At 47.9% G+C, this 13,958-nt stretch overlaps 1 protein-coding gene across 1 annotated transcript; it reads left to right on the top strand.

The window, feature by feature from the left end:
• The first annotated feature begins 2,586 nt into the window (after positions 1-2,586).
• Positions 2,587-13,538, top strand: LOC139050588 (uncharacterized). The gene is made up of 5 exons (XM_070527152.1): positions 2,587-3,698; positions 6,450-6,699; positions 8,322-8,711; positions 10,477-10,566; positions 12,863-13,538. The coding sequence occupies exons 1-5, from the start codon at positions 3,328-3,330 to the stop codon at positions 12,956-12,958; spliced, it is 1,197 nt and encodes a 398-aa protein (XP_070383253.1). The 5' UTR covers positions 2,587-3,327; the 3' UTR covers positions 12,959-13,538.
• Positions 13,539-13,958: the final 420 nt, after the last annotated feature.

Here is a 13,958-nt window from a genome sequence, read left to right as displayed (position 1 = left end):
GTTGCATAGGCTGCAATATTCCAGCTGTCGCGTGTGAAAAATAAGAAATGAAAACGAACAAACAAAATCGCAGACACTTGTAGAATAGTAAATGGCTGTGCTAGTAAGAGCTAAATTGGGTAATTGGAGAACTATAGAAGCGGGCTTCCTCACGCTGCAACCCTTGCAGAGGAGAAGCCAGATTTGCAGGTATACGGGCATGAGCGTTTGGACGCGCGTGGTTTGTCGACGTTAGCCATCTCGTTCTTATAGCTGCCGCGGTGCGTGGTTCGCACACCACACATTGAACTCCGATGAATTTCTTATCGTTTCATTCAAACAAAGAATAAAAAAGTGGCACGACAATAACAAAAAAAAACATTGGCCGACGATTACGCTTCTTGGTAATGCGATCTTTGAGCGCAGCTGCTGCCTTATTTCAGCAACAGGCAGCCGCATACAGAACACGCAGTGCCGAACGGAGGCGGTTCTGCGTTTCAGATTGGGCAGCACACACCGCGATCCGCCGCTATCGAGCCGGCGCTCCGGCGACGCGCCATATTATAGTGGGTCACCGCCGCGGGGAGGGGAGGGGGAGATTAGCAATTATTATTTAATGTTTATTCTGAGGTGGTATGAGGAAACGGGTGGAGACAGGGGTATTAAGTAGAGGTCGCACGCTGATTCACTCACAGACAGGGCCTCAATGTGGCCGCACACAGTTGGGGTGGGAAGTAGAAGTAAGGGGACGACACGCGATAACTGTCTTTCAAGTCAGCGCAACGGCATCGCGCCTGGTAAGGGGAGGTATAGGGCTAGAGTGGAGGCGAGAGAAGGACAGCCAGGTGCAAGCACTACCAGAGGTGACAAATGCCACTGAGGTACGTGCCCCACAAACGGGGAAGCGGGAGACACTGCTGAGAGCCGTACAGCCACGCGACGCGGAGGAGCGGGGAGCCGTGGATCACGCGCGAGGCGCCAAGGAGCGCCCGCCTCCGGCACCGCGGCAGTGTCGCGACGGTGGGAGAAGGGACGGCGAGGGCAGAGTGGACGGTAGCGGCGAGAGTCGCCGCAACGGCGCTGCGCGGAGGAAGGGGGCGAGAGGATAGGCGAGAACACGTGATCCAGCTTTGGAGGACAGGGGGAGAGCAAGACTCGCGCCGCACTCGAGAGATGGCAGCAGGAGCGCGCGCAGCTAGAGCAGCGCGCATAGGATGACCTTGGTTACGGCGAGGCTCAACGGTGACGCGAAACGCAGTAACGGGCGCCGAAGAGCTGCGCTCTAAAAGCGGACAGCAATATTTTCGTTCCCATGAGCAGCCCAGAACAGTCAGACGGCGCAATGAAGATTACAGGTTAAGTAGCTAATTGACTAGTACAACTTGGACAAGTGCGTGCCTTCAATCCAAATTTGACAAAGGCGCTTCACACCCAAGCAAAGTTGGTGACGGCTGGGTGACACGTTTGTGACCCTTCTCTTCTTATCCATGATGGGGAGCAGTGCAAGAGAGCAATTCTAAGAAGGCCGAAACGACATTCTTTACATATTACACATTTATAAATTTCATTACATGGGGCTCGTGACACGTTCAGATAGACTTCTTGAAGACGCGAAAATTGCGTGCGTGAGACGTCGCAACGTCCAAGCAGTTAATCAAAAATATTCAGTAATTACCTTATCACCATATTCACATGAGGGTACATGGCAACGCGAAAGCTCAAAGCCAAACGGAAAAGAAATCATGTCTGCTCAGCTGACGTCTTAAGATCAAATACCGCTTTCAAGATATCAGGCCTTAATATGTGCTGCAAATTGAATCGCTATTCCAGTTAACAGTTTCCCCAAAACCTTCTTTAGAAGTTCGGGACGACTTTAGTTGGCACGACAATGCATTTTATTGTGGCAGATTTCGGGGACGAATATCTCGAAAGTGGCTCTATTCCTGTTACTTCTGTTAAGCTGTCATGATTTTACTATACTGCACAGCTTCAATTTCGAAATTGCAACGTGGGCTATAACGTGAATCATTAAAAAATCTGAATTAGTGGATCTCCCTGCAACATGGGCGTATAAATGTGTTGCGCACGGGATGTGGGCCTCTTCGGGTAATCCATAAGCCGAATTGCTCTGTGTGCGCTCAATAAGATTTTTTAACATGTGTTCGAACTGGTAAATAGCTTGATAAGCCTTTCAAGCAGAACTTTTGGTCTAGGCAAACGAGGCGTACTGAAGCCATATATGTCAGGCAGCGTCATTAGTACTTGCGAAACATTGCAGTTGCGAGTCTCACTCCAACGAGATGGAGCGGTTGTCCATTAGCGACAGCACAGCATATTTTACATCACGCCATTTCACGCTATGCGCTTCGTCAAATTGCGTGAGCACCGCCTGGCGCCACGAATTGCAGTCGATAACGATGACGCCACGACTGTGGAGGCGAGCTTGTGTCGCTGTCGAAACGTGCGCTGCGAAAACAACCGAATTTGGACAAGCATCAGACGGGTGACCCACTTTCCCGAGATATTCGACGGAAGAAATGACGGACGGCGTACGTGATAGGCACATCGTAGTCTTGCTCACCCGTCACATATCTCGGCACGACAGAACCTTCTTCCAGTGCAGGGCTAAAACTCAAAGGCACCCGCCCTAATGGATGTTGTTCTAAGAAGCCCATCCGTATTATCCTTCAATGCACGGCAGACGATGTTGAACTAAACAACAAAGAAAGTGCATCTATAATAATGAAGAAAAGCTCAATGCGGCACAACTGTTCTTTCGGGGATCCATATGTATGCGCGCATGTCCGTGACTTCTTACGGGTATCCGAAAGAGACGTTAAAGTCGAGTTGTCTTAAGGTGTGAGGAAATAAAGGGTGAGAAGGCAGTGTGGTGACGCCGTGAGACGCGCTTTCCATATCCTATAGCCTTTGCGTATTTGCCGTTCGTTGTCATCGCAGGCAATTGGTGTCGCTCGCTCTGAGGCGTTTGTGTGCTTAAATTTTCTTTTCGGGCACAACCGGATAGGACTGTCAGTAAGTTCAGCGAGTCGGTTCAACCGGTCGCTCGGCACTTTCACAGCGTGATATTGCTCTTTGTCGGCTCTGCAGCGCATCGCTCGGGAGCGTTCTAGACAGAAGTGTCGAAGTCTGTATGCGCGCGGCATCGCAGAAGTGTCCGTACCATGACTGCTATCGCCGAGAAGGGTTTTCTTAATTATAACTTGCTCTCATAACGAGCTGTTGCTCTGTGTTTGCCATCCAGCTGGCGTCTCTCTCTCGAGAGAGAGTGTTCTACACAGAAGTGTCGAAGGCCGTATATGCGCCTCTTCACAGAGCGAAGACTCCGTTATGACTTCTTTTGCCGAGCAACGCTTTCTCGCCGAGGCTAGGATAGCTCGCGCCTGCGGCTGCTTCTTCGTGCCAAACGCCTGGCGAGGCGTCGCCTTCGATCGGTGCGAAGTGGACTTCAGTAGCTGGTACAGCGCCTACGTCGCGGTCACCGTCATCGTGGCCGTTACGGGCGAGGTGTACCTGTTTGTCCGCCAAGTTTCCGGGCCGGCAGCGTACATCGAGGACTTCTTCGAGAAGCTGTACTTCGCAATGCACATCCTCGTCGCGGTCAAGATTCTGACCAACCTCAGCTTCTTTGTCGCCGGCAATCGCACCTTCGTGGAGGCCCTGCGGGACGTGAAGCGTCTGGAACGTTCCATCGGGTTCAGGTATGCCAAGCCGCAAGGCAACATATAGGTGGCGCTGACGTCGTTAGGAAAGTGTAGAAAGTCGTTAATAAAATGTGATTGCAGGAGTGGTGGAAGAAATGTTGGGAAACGACAAAAAACGGAGACGTACAAAAGCACGGTTCGCAAAAGGGGATCAGAAAATTTGACTGGGGGAGTTCACAGCGTTTTTCTTCTTTTTTTATTGTTTAACCTAGGTAGGACATTAGGCAGTATAATAGCAAGAGCTTGGTGGCGAAATCCACCGCCCCGTTCCAAAGCGGACGCTCATAACACCCATCCATCCAGCAAGCGACGAGACGAGCAAGAGATGTTTAGAGCATTGGCGGCAAAAAAAAAAAAAAGGAATATCGGGGAAGGAATTGATAGGACCGGAACTGTTAGAGCCATAGTTATAGCTGTACAATGTGTTCGTTTTAGACACTAGTATTTTAATGGAAAGGCTATAAGCGCAGTGGACTGCAGATGAATTCTTAGGCAACACGGACATACTTTGCCGCTAATCACGTCAGTTTCAGAAGACTAATTAACAAAAAGAAATATTCATTCACTTTTTATTTAGTGCCTTAGGGCAGTTGTACAAATGGCGAAGTTGAAGGCAATCACATTTTAATACACACTCAATAAATAATATATATATATATATATATATATATATATATATATATATATATATATATATATATAATTCGCACCTAATTCGAGATCTTCATCATCGAATTTCAACGGTAAATCCATGAAATATCGAAACCGAGCGCCACACTCTAAGAACAGTTTACACCCTTTGGATTGCCCCTTCTGCCACACAAAAATAATCGTCATCTGCCTTGATGCGTTTCCTTTCTTTATCGCTGCAAGCCCGGAACTTTCCAGTGACGAACGGCACGCGCGTTATCATAAGAGGCACTCCAAAAGGTGTAAACTGTTCTATGCTGATAACGCGCGTGCCGTTCGTTACTGGAAAGTTCCGGGCTCGCAGCGATAAAGAAAGGAAACGCATCAAGGCAGATGACGATTATTTTTGTGTGGCAGAAGGGGCAAGCTAAAGGGTGTAAACTGTTCTTAGAGTGCACAGGAGCGCAAGAAAGGCGACTCCACTAGCATGAGAGCAGCGTTCCGGGCAAGTTGGTAATCCATTACTCAAGTAATATTGCGCAACAACAACAACAAAAAAAAAAGGAAGTTGGAAGTTGGAAGCCGAACGTGTCGACCAGTCACAGCACGTTTTTGTCACGTCACCAGTCACATCACCAGCCACAGCACTGATAAGGCACATTTTGCCTGGCCAGCACGTTCGGCTGTGCATCGGGTCAGGATTTGTCGCTACGTGCTATCATTGAAGCTTCGCCACACTACGGGGCGTGTCGCCATCTGAAGTGCGGCGAGACGCGCTCAGTCTCGATATTGCCTCGACTGACCACTGGAATTCGATGACGAAAACGCCGAGTTCAGTGCGACTTCTAAGATTTAAAAAAGTTGGTTAGCTATAATGTAGTTTATTGGCGCATAGACGGCTGAGGCTACGCTGCGCCAAACACGAGGTGTTTATATAAATCCAATTTAAGAAGAAAGAAAGAAGCTGTGGTAATCTACAGGGTGCTTCGGCGAACACTTTCAGAAATCTTTAAAGGTTGCCTGTGGCAGACGTCACAATTTTAGTTCGTGAGCTGGTCTACTCGAAGCGGAGAACAATAATTGCACAAAAAATTGAGATGCAAAATCGACTAGTTAATAAAAATGCACTAATTAAGTCTATTACTAATTACGTTATGACCCATATTGCAATTTACAAATTCTAGCCGTGGAGTTCGCAAGCGGATCCACTTGGAACGAATTTTCAATATGTGACCAGTTTCGAGATATAAATTCCCAAGCTTTGCGGAGAAATGCATTGGCGTGCCAGTTAATTTGTTAACAAAACGTCGTTTAATGCACTGAAGCACACAAGTAACTGCAACGCCAATGCATTTCTCCGCAAAGTTCGGGAATATATATCTCGAAAATGGTGCCATCCTGAGAATTCGTTCCAAGTGGATCCGCCTTGCGAAGTCCACTGCTAGAATTTGTAAATCGCAATATGGGTCGTGATATAATTAGTGTAAAAGTTAATTAGTGAATACCTTTTAATTAGTAGACTTTGCATTTCAATTTTTTGTGGAAGTAGTGTCCGTCGCTTCGAGTAGACCGGCTCATAAACTAGAATTGAGCTATCAGCCACAGGCAACCTTTAAAAAATTGTGAAAGTGTTCGCTGAAACACCCTGTATATCTTGTGTAAAAAGCCGGCGTCATCTAGAAATTGACGCACGTCAGGTAATGGGACTATCGGATCATCTCCTAAAATAAAGCAGGGTCTAAAAGTATGCGTAGTTGATATAAGCTGCGCGAAACGTTTCGTCTGTGTACTTCTGTATGTGTGCATGTCAGTAATATATGCATAACTGTTAGTGGTTCTTGGCATTTCTAGCACGTTGGCGCGTCTCCTTCTGTTAAGTAAGCAATTGTGGTGTGTGCGCCCAACGCGTAGTCGGCACAAAACTAAACTATACTTCGAAGAACCACTCCTGCTAAAAACACGACTTCCACCAAGATCTTTTTAAAAAAGAAAAGGTGTGCATCAAAATGGGACTGCCTCCGTCGTTGTTCCTGTCTTCCTTGTCTCTGTTCTGCATGCTTGGGGCGGGGAAAAAGAATCGTCAATTCACGACTTCGATTCGTGATGCTATTTCTCCAGGTTTCCAGAAGAGGGCAGCTGGGCTCGCCTAAGGCGCCGCTTGAGGCTGGTCTTGTTCGCCGTGGTTGTGCTGTGCTTCGGGCTGAGTCGGGCCTTCACCGTAGTCGACGTGGCCAGGGACATGGCGGCGCCTTGGTTCCTGCCCCTTGCGACCGGTGCGTTCTCGCTTTTATACGGCGTCGTCGAGCTGATGGTCGTCATCACCGAGAGGTACTTCTGCGTCGTGCTGTCGCGCTACGTACAGTTCCAGGTGGGTGGCTGTATGGCGCACTCTGTGATGCAGCGAGTGGCACCATCTTTTTGTTGCGAAAGCAATACTGCTCGCACTTTCGGCCCATCGGTGGTCGTGGTGCCTCCTAACACAGCTGCGCGTCACGTGACTGTGTGACGTCACGCCAGACCGAGAGACGGGGCCCCAGCTCGCGGCATCGATGGTGGAGGCGAAGCCTTGCGCGCCGCTGCTGCGGCGCTACCGAGAGAGGGCGCTCGCTGGTGTGACGTCACGCTAGGAGGATAAATGGGGCTACAGCTCGGCTCCTCGCAGTGGTCGGCGCGCTGCCTTGCGCTATGTCGGATGATGTATAGCCATAAGTTTAACAAAGGGCAACCATGTACACAATCAGCCGAACCAAGGCGCAGCCAAGGGTATTGCTTTCGCAATCTTCCAGGCTTAACCAAGCTAAGCCTTCAGCCAATTTTTTTAATTTCTACTGCACGAGGCCAGATCACACATGGACGGTCAGCATGCATCAAATTTTGTTCATTCAGGAAGTACATTCACGTTTCATCAATTGATAGATAGATTGATTGATTGATTGATTGATTGATTGATTCATTCATTCATTCATTCAGTCAGTCAGTCAGTCAGTCAGTCAGTCAGTCAGTCAGTCAGTCAGTCAAAATGTACAGTTTTGTCCATACATTCAGCCATTACACGCATGTTTCAATCATTATTTTATTGACTCGATCAGTAAATGCACATTTCATTCCTTAATTCAAACCTTCAAACACGTCAAAGCCTGTCCAACTCTACGAAACAAACAAACAAACAAACAAACAAACAAACAAACAAACAAACAAACAAACTTCGCCATGAAAAAATTGCTGGCTCTCCCGTAATCGAGATATATGTAAACATGAAATGGCGACCGGCATAGCAGACTCGTTGGAGATTATACTAGCCACAATCTTAGAATGGGTGTAGTGCATGTTCGCAATGGCACACCCCACCACGCCATACTGTGCACTGATCCATATGGACGCTGCCCAGCTAGAAGAAGAAAACTGGCTGTAGGCAGCATGACAGGCAGCGGAAGACGTCAGGGAGACAGAGCGCACTGCCGAGCTAGAACAGGAAAATCGCTTGAAGGAGGCACCACGCAGCGTGGCGCCATCTCTCGAGGTGACGCGAAACCCGCGCCGTGGAACTCACGGACCACTGGCGTTAAAAAGAGCTTAGCCAATCCTGTCTCAGCGCCAAAAGATGACAATCAAGTGTGTGGTGCACTGCATCTGCCTTTCGAACGTCGCTACTGGAAATGGCAAGTAAATTTTCAGCATACCACAAGTAACAGCTTGAGTGATATTTTGAACAAACATTAGGAAGAACTCGGAAGTAATATTCTTTTGTTACATGTTTGGCCAGTAACTAGCGCGTGTAACGTGTTCCAGTACGAAGGGTTGGGGGCCAGGAACCACATTTTCTGAAGTTTTGACTGGTTGCCCGGATGATCTCGTTTTGTTCTCGCAACTTGCCCGGGTGTTCTCGTTTGAGTGCCCGGATAACGGCTCTGGCTTTTGCCTCAAGGCCACTTGAAGGTCGCCGACAGCGGTAGCTAAAAGCATTTCACGCTTAAAATAACGCCTCCGCAGGTAGGCCGGGCCCACGAGCTTCTCGGCGGTTCTGGGATGTTCTCTACACTGCAGACTACGCGAGACCTGGTGGGAGCCGTGGACAGGCTCCGAGCCAGCATGGCGGCCGTGGCCAGGATAGTTCGCAAGGTGGACGACTGGCTGCGCTTCGCAGTGCTGGTCAACTTCCTCATCTCGGCGCTCTCCGCTTGCGTGGTGGCGTACGCTGTGGTCAGCACTCATATCAGCACGGAGAAGCTGCTGTGCACGGCAGCCTACGCGACACTCACGTGTCTTTCCATCGCCGACGCGTCTCTCTCTGCCGGTGACGTCAAGGAGCAGGCGCTGAAGCTCAAGGCCGTGCTCGACTCGGTGTCTGTGCTGAACCTTCCTCCGAGGGTTACCTGCCAGGTGAGTCCGGCGGCTCGCTGTAAGCAGCAGGCTTTAACCAAGAGAGAGAGAGAGAGACAAAAGGGAAGGAAAGACAGGGAGGTTAGCCAGTGTAAATACCGGCTGGCTACCCTGTGCTGGGGAAAGGGGTAAAGGGAATAAAAGGAGAAGGAAGAGAGAAGAAAAAAAAGAAAAAAAAGAAAAAAATGCACACAGTAACGCGATGTAACGCGCAACAATAGGCAAAGGCGTTCGCACAAGTCACTTGTCCTTAAGAACTTGAGCAAAGCCCTTAAGGCCTTGAGTGCCGAAACCCGTCTGGACCAGTGTCCTAGAACTTTCTCTTCTGTGAAGGCTTTAACCAAGGGGTATAGGGAAGATTAGGAGGGAGTGCCACGTCACAACGTTGATGCCCTGCCACAAAAACAAAAGGTCACCGCCCAAGCACTGCGTACAGATGGTTAACTAGCAAAGATGAAACGTGCGGCCCCGGTGTTTATAACTGGGTTAATCCCGACGGCTCCTTAAATGACGACTTGGTAGGCTGCTGGATTCTCGGTACGCAGTTGCTGCTTGCGCTCGGCTGCACGAGCCTGTTCTTGTGCCCGCGCTGCAGCATCGGCACGGCGCTGACGAGCTCGTTCCCTGTTCTGCTCGCGGCATTGCTGATCGAAAGCTGCCTGCTCCTAAGGAGTCCGTATGACGCGTGGCCTAGCCATTTCAGAACCGGAGGGACACTGATGCCCGCGCGTGCTCGGCTGCGATGGATAGCAACATCGTCACTACTAGCGCAGCTTACCCAACACCACTTGAATAGCTGAAGGCTGACCAGGCTTCAGACGCGCCCCCTCCCCTGGCTACGGCATTGCCTGGAGCGTCCGTATAGCTGTGCCCCCCAAATTTTTTTCCGGCCGGTGCCCTGCTCTGTTTTATGTCTAGCACGTTGCCTATGAACAAAAGCGCATATCCTTCGAACGTTCGCCCCAGACAAGTACAGGATGGTGCACGCCTTCAAGCAGACCAAGGGTCTGCTCAAGGTAATGGTAGTTGTATGATTATGCCCCGAACATGGGAAACTTAACAGAGAATAATGGAACCTTAGCCCCCCCCCCTCACCCCCGGAAAAAAAAATTCTGGCTGCGACTCCAGGCGCTTTGCCGCCGTTGATGCGACGGCGCATGCGTGGCCTCACGGACTTATCGGATGTCACGTGATTTGTTGCGGGTTACGAGCAGTTAAGGTGAGAAGGCTGGAGCCTCGATGCAGCGCGCCGTTCTCTCCTCGCCTCTTGGGATCGGCCGTGTTCCGGAGGTGAAGCACACTGAAGTGGCAAATGGAGCGGCAGCAGGAAACGTTCGCACTGGAACATGGATGTGCGCTCTCCGCAGCCGGTGCTTCTCGTTGCGCCAGCGTTGTGACCAGACTAGTTCTCGCGGTCGTGGAGTGACTTTTGGCTCCTCTGTGTCATTCGTGTGCGTGGCTCAACGTATGTTTAGTCAGTAAACGAATTTTCTAATTGCTATATATGCTTGTAATCAAATTACCAGCGTTACTATAGGTACGTGAGCCTTATTTGCACAGTTAGTGGAGCATGCTTCAGGTACTAGTGCGCGCACTGACACTGTGTGCTTGAATTTAGTGTTCGTATGTGTACTGTTTGTTTATGTTTCTTGTTTTATTTTCTTTATTCATTGTTGCTTGAATTGTTTATACAATTTATGGATAGTCAGTTCCTAACTGCCAACTTTTCTGCATTAAAAAATGCAAAACGTTTCTCTGTTTTTAGGTGGAGCTTTTCAGCATGACCATCGACGAAAAACAGCTCTGCTTCACTGGCTCTGGATTCTTCATAGTCGACAGGCCCATGCTAACGTCGGTAGGTGAAACTCGTAGAACGATTCAAGGGTCAGCGATTTGGCTAAAGGTTTATGGTAGCGAAGGGGAGGCGGGCAAACACAGACACGAGTGAAACGAAAAGCACTGCCCTCCCTTCAGCAATGCGCGGATACGTTTTCTGTGTTCTTTCTTTTCACCCACCACTGTGCGGCCTTTCAGTTGATACTCGGAATCGGTGTTGTCCTTATGGTATTATCAACCTTTCAGTTGGTAGTTGTAATTGGTGGTCCTTATGGTACTATCAACCCTTCAGTTGATCGTCGGAATTGTTGTCCTTATGGTATTATCAACCTTTCAGCTGATACACGGATTTAGTTCGTGTTGCCCTTTTGTTGAAGGATGGTGGACAGATTGTTCTAGAGAAACTGGCCACCCTGTATACGCAATGCCTCATGACCTCGAGCGTACCGGAATCTTGGAAAAACGCTAACATAATCTTAATTCATAAGAAAGGAGACGCCAAAGACTTGAAAAATTATAGACCGATCAGCTTACTGTCCGTTGCCTACAAACTATTTACTAAGGTAATCGCAAATAGAATCAGGAACACCTTAGACTTCTGTCAAGCATAGGACCAGGCAGGATTCCGTAAAGGCTACTCAACAATAGATCATATTCACACTATCAATCAGGTGATAGAAAAATGTGCGGAGTATAACCAACCCTTATATATAGCTTTCATTGATTACGAGAAAGCGTTTGATTCAGTCGAAACCTCAGCAGTCATGGAGGCATTACGGAATCAGGGTGTAGATGAGCCATATGTAAAAATACTGGAAGATATCTATAGCGGCTCGACAGCCACCGTAGTCCTCCACAAAGAAAGCAACAAAATCCCAATAAAGAAAGGCGTCAGGCAGGGAGATACGATCTCTCCAATGATATTCACAGCATGTTTACAGGAGGTATTCAGAGACCTGGATTGGAAGGAATTGGAGATAAGAGTTAATGGAAGATACCTTAGTGACTTGCGATTCGCTGATGATATTGCCTTACTTAGTAACTCAGGAGACCAATTGCAATGCATGCTCACTGACCTGGACAGGCAAAGTAGAAAGGCGAGTCTAAAAGTTAATCTGCAGAAAGCTAATGTTTAACAGTATCGGAAGAGAACAGCAGTTTACGATAGGTAGCGAGGCACTGGAAGTGGCAAGGAAATACATCTACTTAGGGCACGTAGTAACCGCGGATCCGGATCATGAGACTGAAATAATCAGAAGAGTAAGTACGGTCTGGGGTTCGTTTGGCAGGCATTCTCAGATCATGAACAGCAGGTTGCCATTGTCCCCCAATGGAAAAGTGTATAACGGCTGTGTCTTACCAGTACTCACGTACGGGGCAGAAACCTGGAGGCTTACGAAAAGGGTTCTACTTAAATTGAGGACGACGCAACGAGCTATGGAAAGAAGAATGATGGGTGTAACGTTAAGGGATAAGAAGAGAGCAGATTGGGTGAGGAAACAAATGCGAGTTAGTTACATCCTAGTTGAAATCAAGAAAAATAAATGGGAATGGGCAGGGCATGTAGTGAGGAGGCAAGATAACCGATGGTCATTAATGGTCATTAAGGGTTAGGGACTGGATTCCAAGAGAAGGGACGCTTAGCAGGGGAGGCGGCAGAAAGGTAGGTGTGCGGACGAGATTAAGAAGTTTGCAGGGACAACATGGCCATAGTTAGCAGATGACCGGGGTAGTTGGAGAAGTATGGGAGAGGCCTTTGCCCTGCAGTAAACGTAGCCAGGCTGCTGCTGCTGCTGATGATCTCGAAAGTGGTTCTAGCCTTGGGAGTTCTACTAAGCAAACATCTCTGCAGTACTGTTTGGCTTGAATTTCTTGACCACCACATGTGCCTAAAGTGAATAATTGAAAAAGTTTGTTAGGGACCCTTTTTAACTTGCTGCTTGAATGGCATGGCGATTTATTGCCACCTAAGTAGCGCCCACCCCTTCAGCTAAGCCAGCTGAACAGATCGAACTGCACTGCCTATCACTGTCGCATAAAAATGCGTTCGAACTAAAGGAAAAGAACATTTGGTATACAGTAATCACAACGGTTTTCTTAAAGTCGCAAGTCTAGTTCGGCGTTCTGCAAGCGGTCCATAATTCTCGTTGCTTTATTCGCTGAAAGGCACAAAATATGTACAGGTATTTCGGGCTCCGCGAGGTCGCTCTGTTTGCATCGCTCGCTGTCCCGTCTTTTTTTAATTAAGTTTGTTGACATTAATAAGAATAATTATGTTACGAGGAATCACTTTGTCTCCCATTATCTCTCCGCAGTTCGTGGGCCTGGTGATGACGTACTCGATCATTGTCGTCCAAACTGGCCGCAAGCCCGATACACCCAGATGTCAGCATCACGTGGGTTTGGCCTAGCAACGTAGACTCCGCGCGATTCGACGTGTGTGTGTGTGTTTACCCTTCCTCACAATTACCGTACTGAAAGATGATGATGATTTATTGACATCCCCGTCGGTGGGCAGTACGCGACAAATAGTAACCTATCCTGCTTGAGCTAATCAAGTAATGTATAGTTATTTTTCAGTCTAGCAATTTATCGACGTCTCCTCAATCTTTTTTTTCTTTCCCTTAAAACCTCTATCTCTTCATACCTCTATACCTTGTAGGTATACCTGTGTAACTGCCATTTGTCTACAAATCTGTGTAAACTCGCACCCTTACACCATTCAGTTTGGAGATTGTAAACGCGTGAATTGTTAAAGATTAACGCCCTTATTCACTTTTAAGTGTGCAAATTGTTTTAGAGTGTGAAGTGTGCCAGTTGCAAGCACGGTGGGTAAATGGTCAAAAATAACGTACAGCGCGAAAGACAAGGACTGCGAAGACGACACACACAGCGCTGACTTCCAACAACATTTAATTACGTTGCCACATCGTGTGTATATACACAAGAAAGGGCATGCGCAGAAAGAGAAAGGCGGTCACATGGGGTGTCCTAACAGAAAGTCACTGAACTAAGAGCATGGTCACCAGAAAAATAAAAAAAATAAAAAAAAACATTACGATTTCTATCTGTTATTTTTCTCATGTTATTTTTGATCATGAATTACCAACTAGCTCAAGCAACCACCCTGGGTAAATGGATTTGAAATTGTCTTTGACATACACAACTCCACCAATAAATGTTTTCATAATTTCTGCGAATCGGCGCATGCTAGCAGTGTAGAACGTGCTGTTAGGGGGACGTCGGTGGTCTATCTTCTTTTAAACAACCTACTGTAAAAAAAAAAATCTGGGCTTTCGCCAAGTCTTGCAGCACACTTTCAGAATTAACATGAATATGTTGTACGGATTGCTTCATCCTGACATTGAATAATCTGTCCTTAACAATGCCCCATCCTTCAGAAGCTGATTA

Source organism: Dermacentor albipictus, chromosome 10 (assembly GCF_038994185.2).
Source record: "Dermacentor albipictus isolate Rhodes 1998 colony chromosome 10, USDA_Dalb.pri_finalv2, whole genome shotgun sequence".
Lineage (NCBI taxonomy): Eukaryota > Metazoa > Arthropoda > Arachnida > Ixodida > Ixodidae > Dermacentor > Dermacentor albipictus.
This window is presented reverse-complemented; position numbering and strand designations above follow the sequence as displayed.

Coding starts and splice junctions, on each gene's coding strand:
- LOC139050588 (XM_070527152.1), top strand. CDS start 3,328: ATGACTTCTTTTGCCGAGCAACGCTTTCTCGCCGAGGCTAGGATAGCT. Junction 3,699..6,449: donor GAACGTTCCATCGGGTTCAG/GTATGCCAAGCC, acceptor CTATTTCTCCAG/GTTTCCAGAAGAGGGCAGCT. Junction 6,700..8,321: donor CGCGCTACGTACAGTTCCAG/GTGGGTGGCTGT, acceptor ACGCCTCCGCAG/GTAGGCCGGGCCCACGAGCT.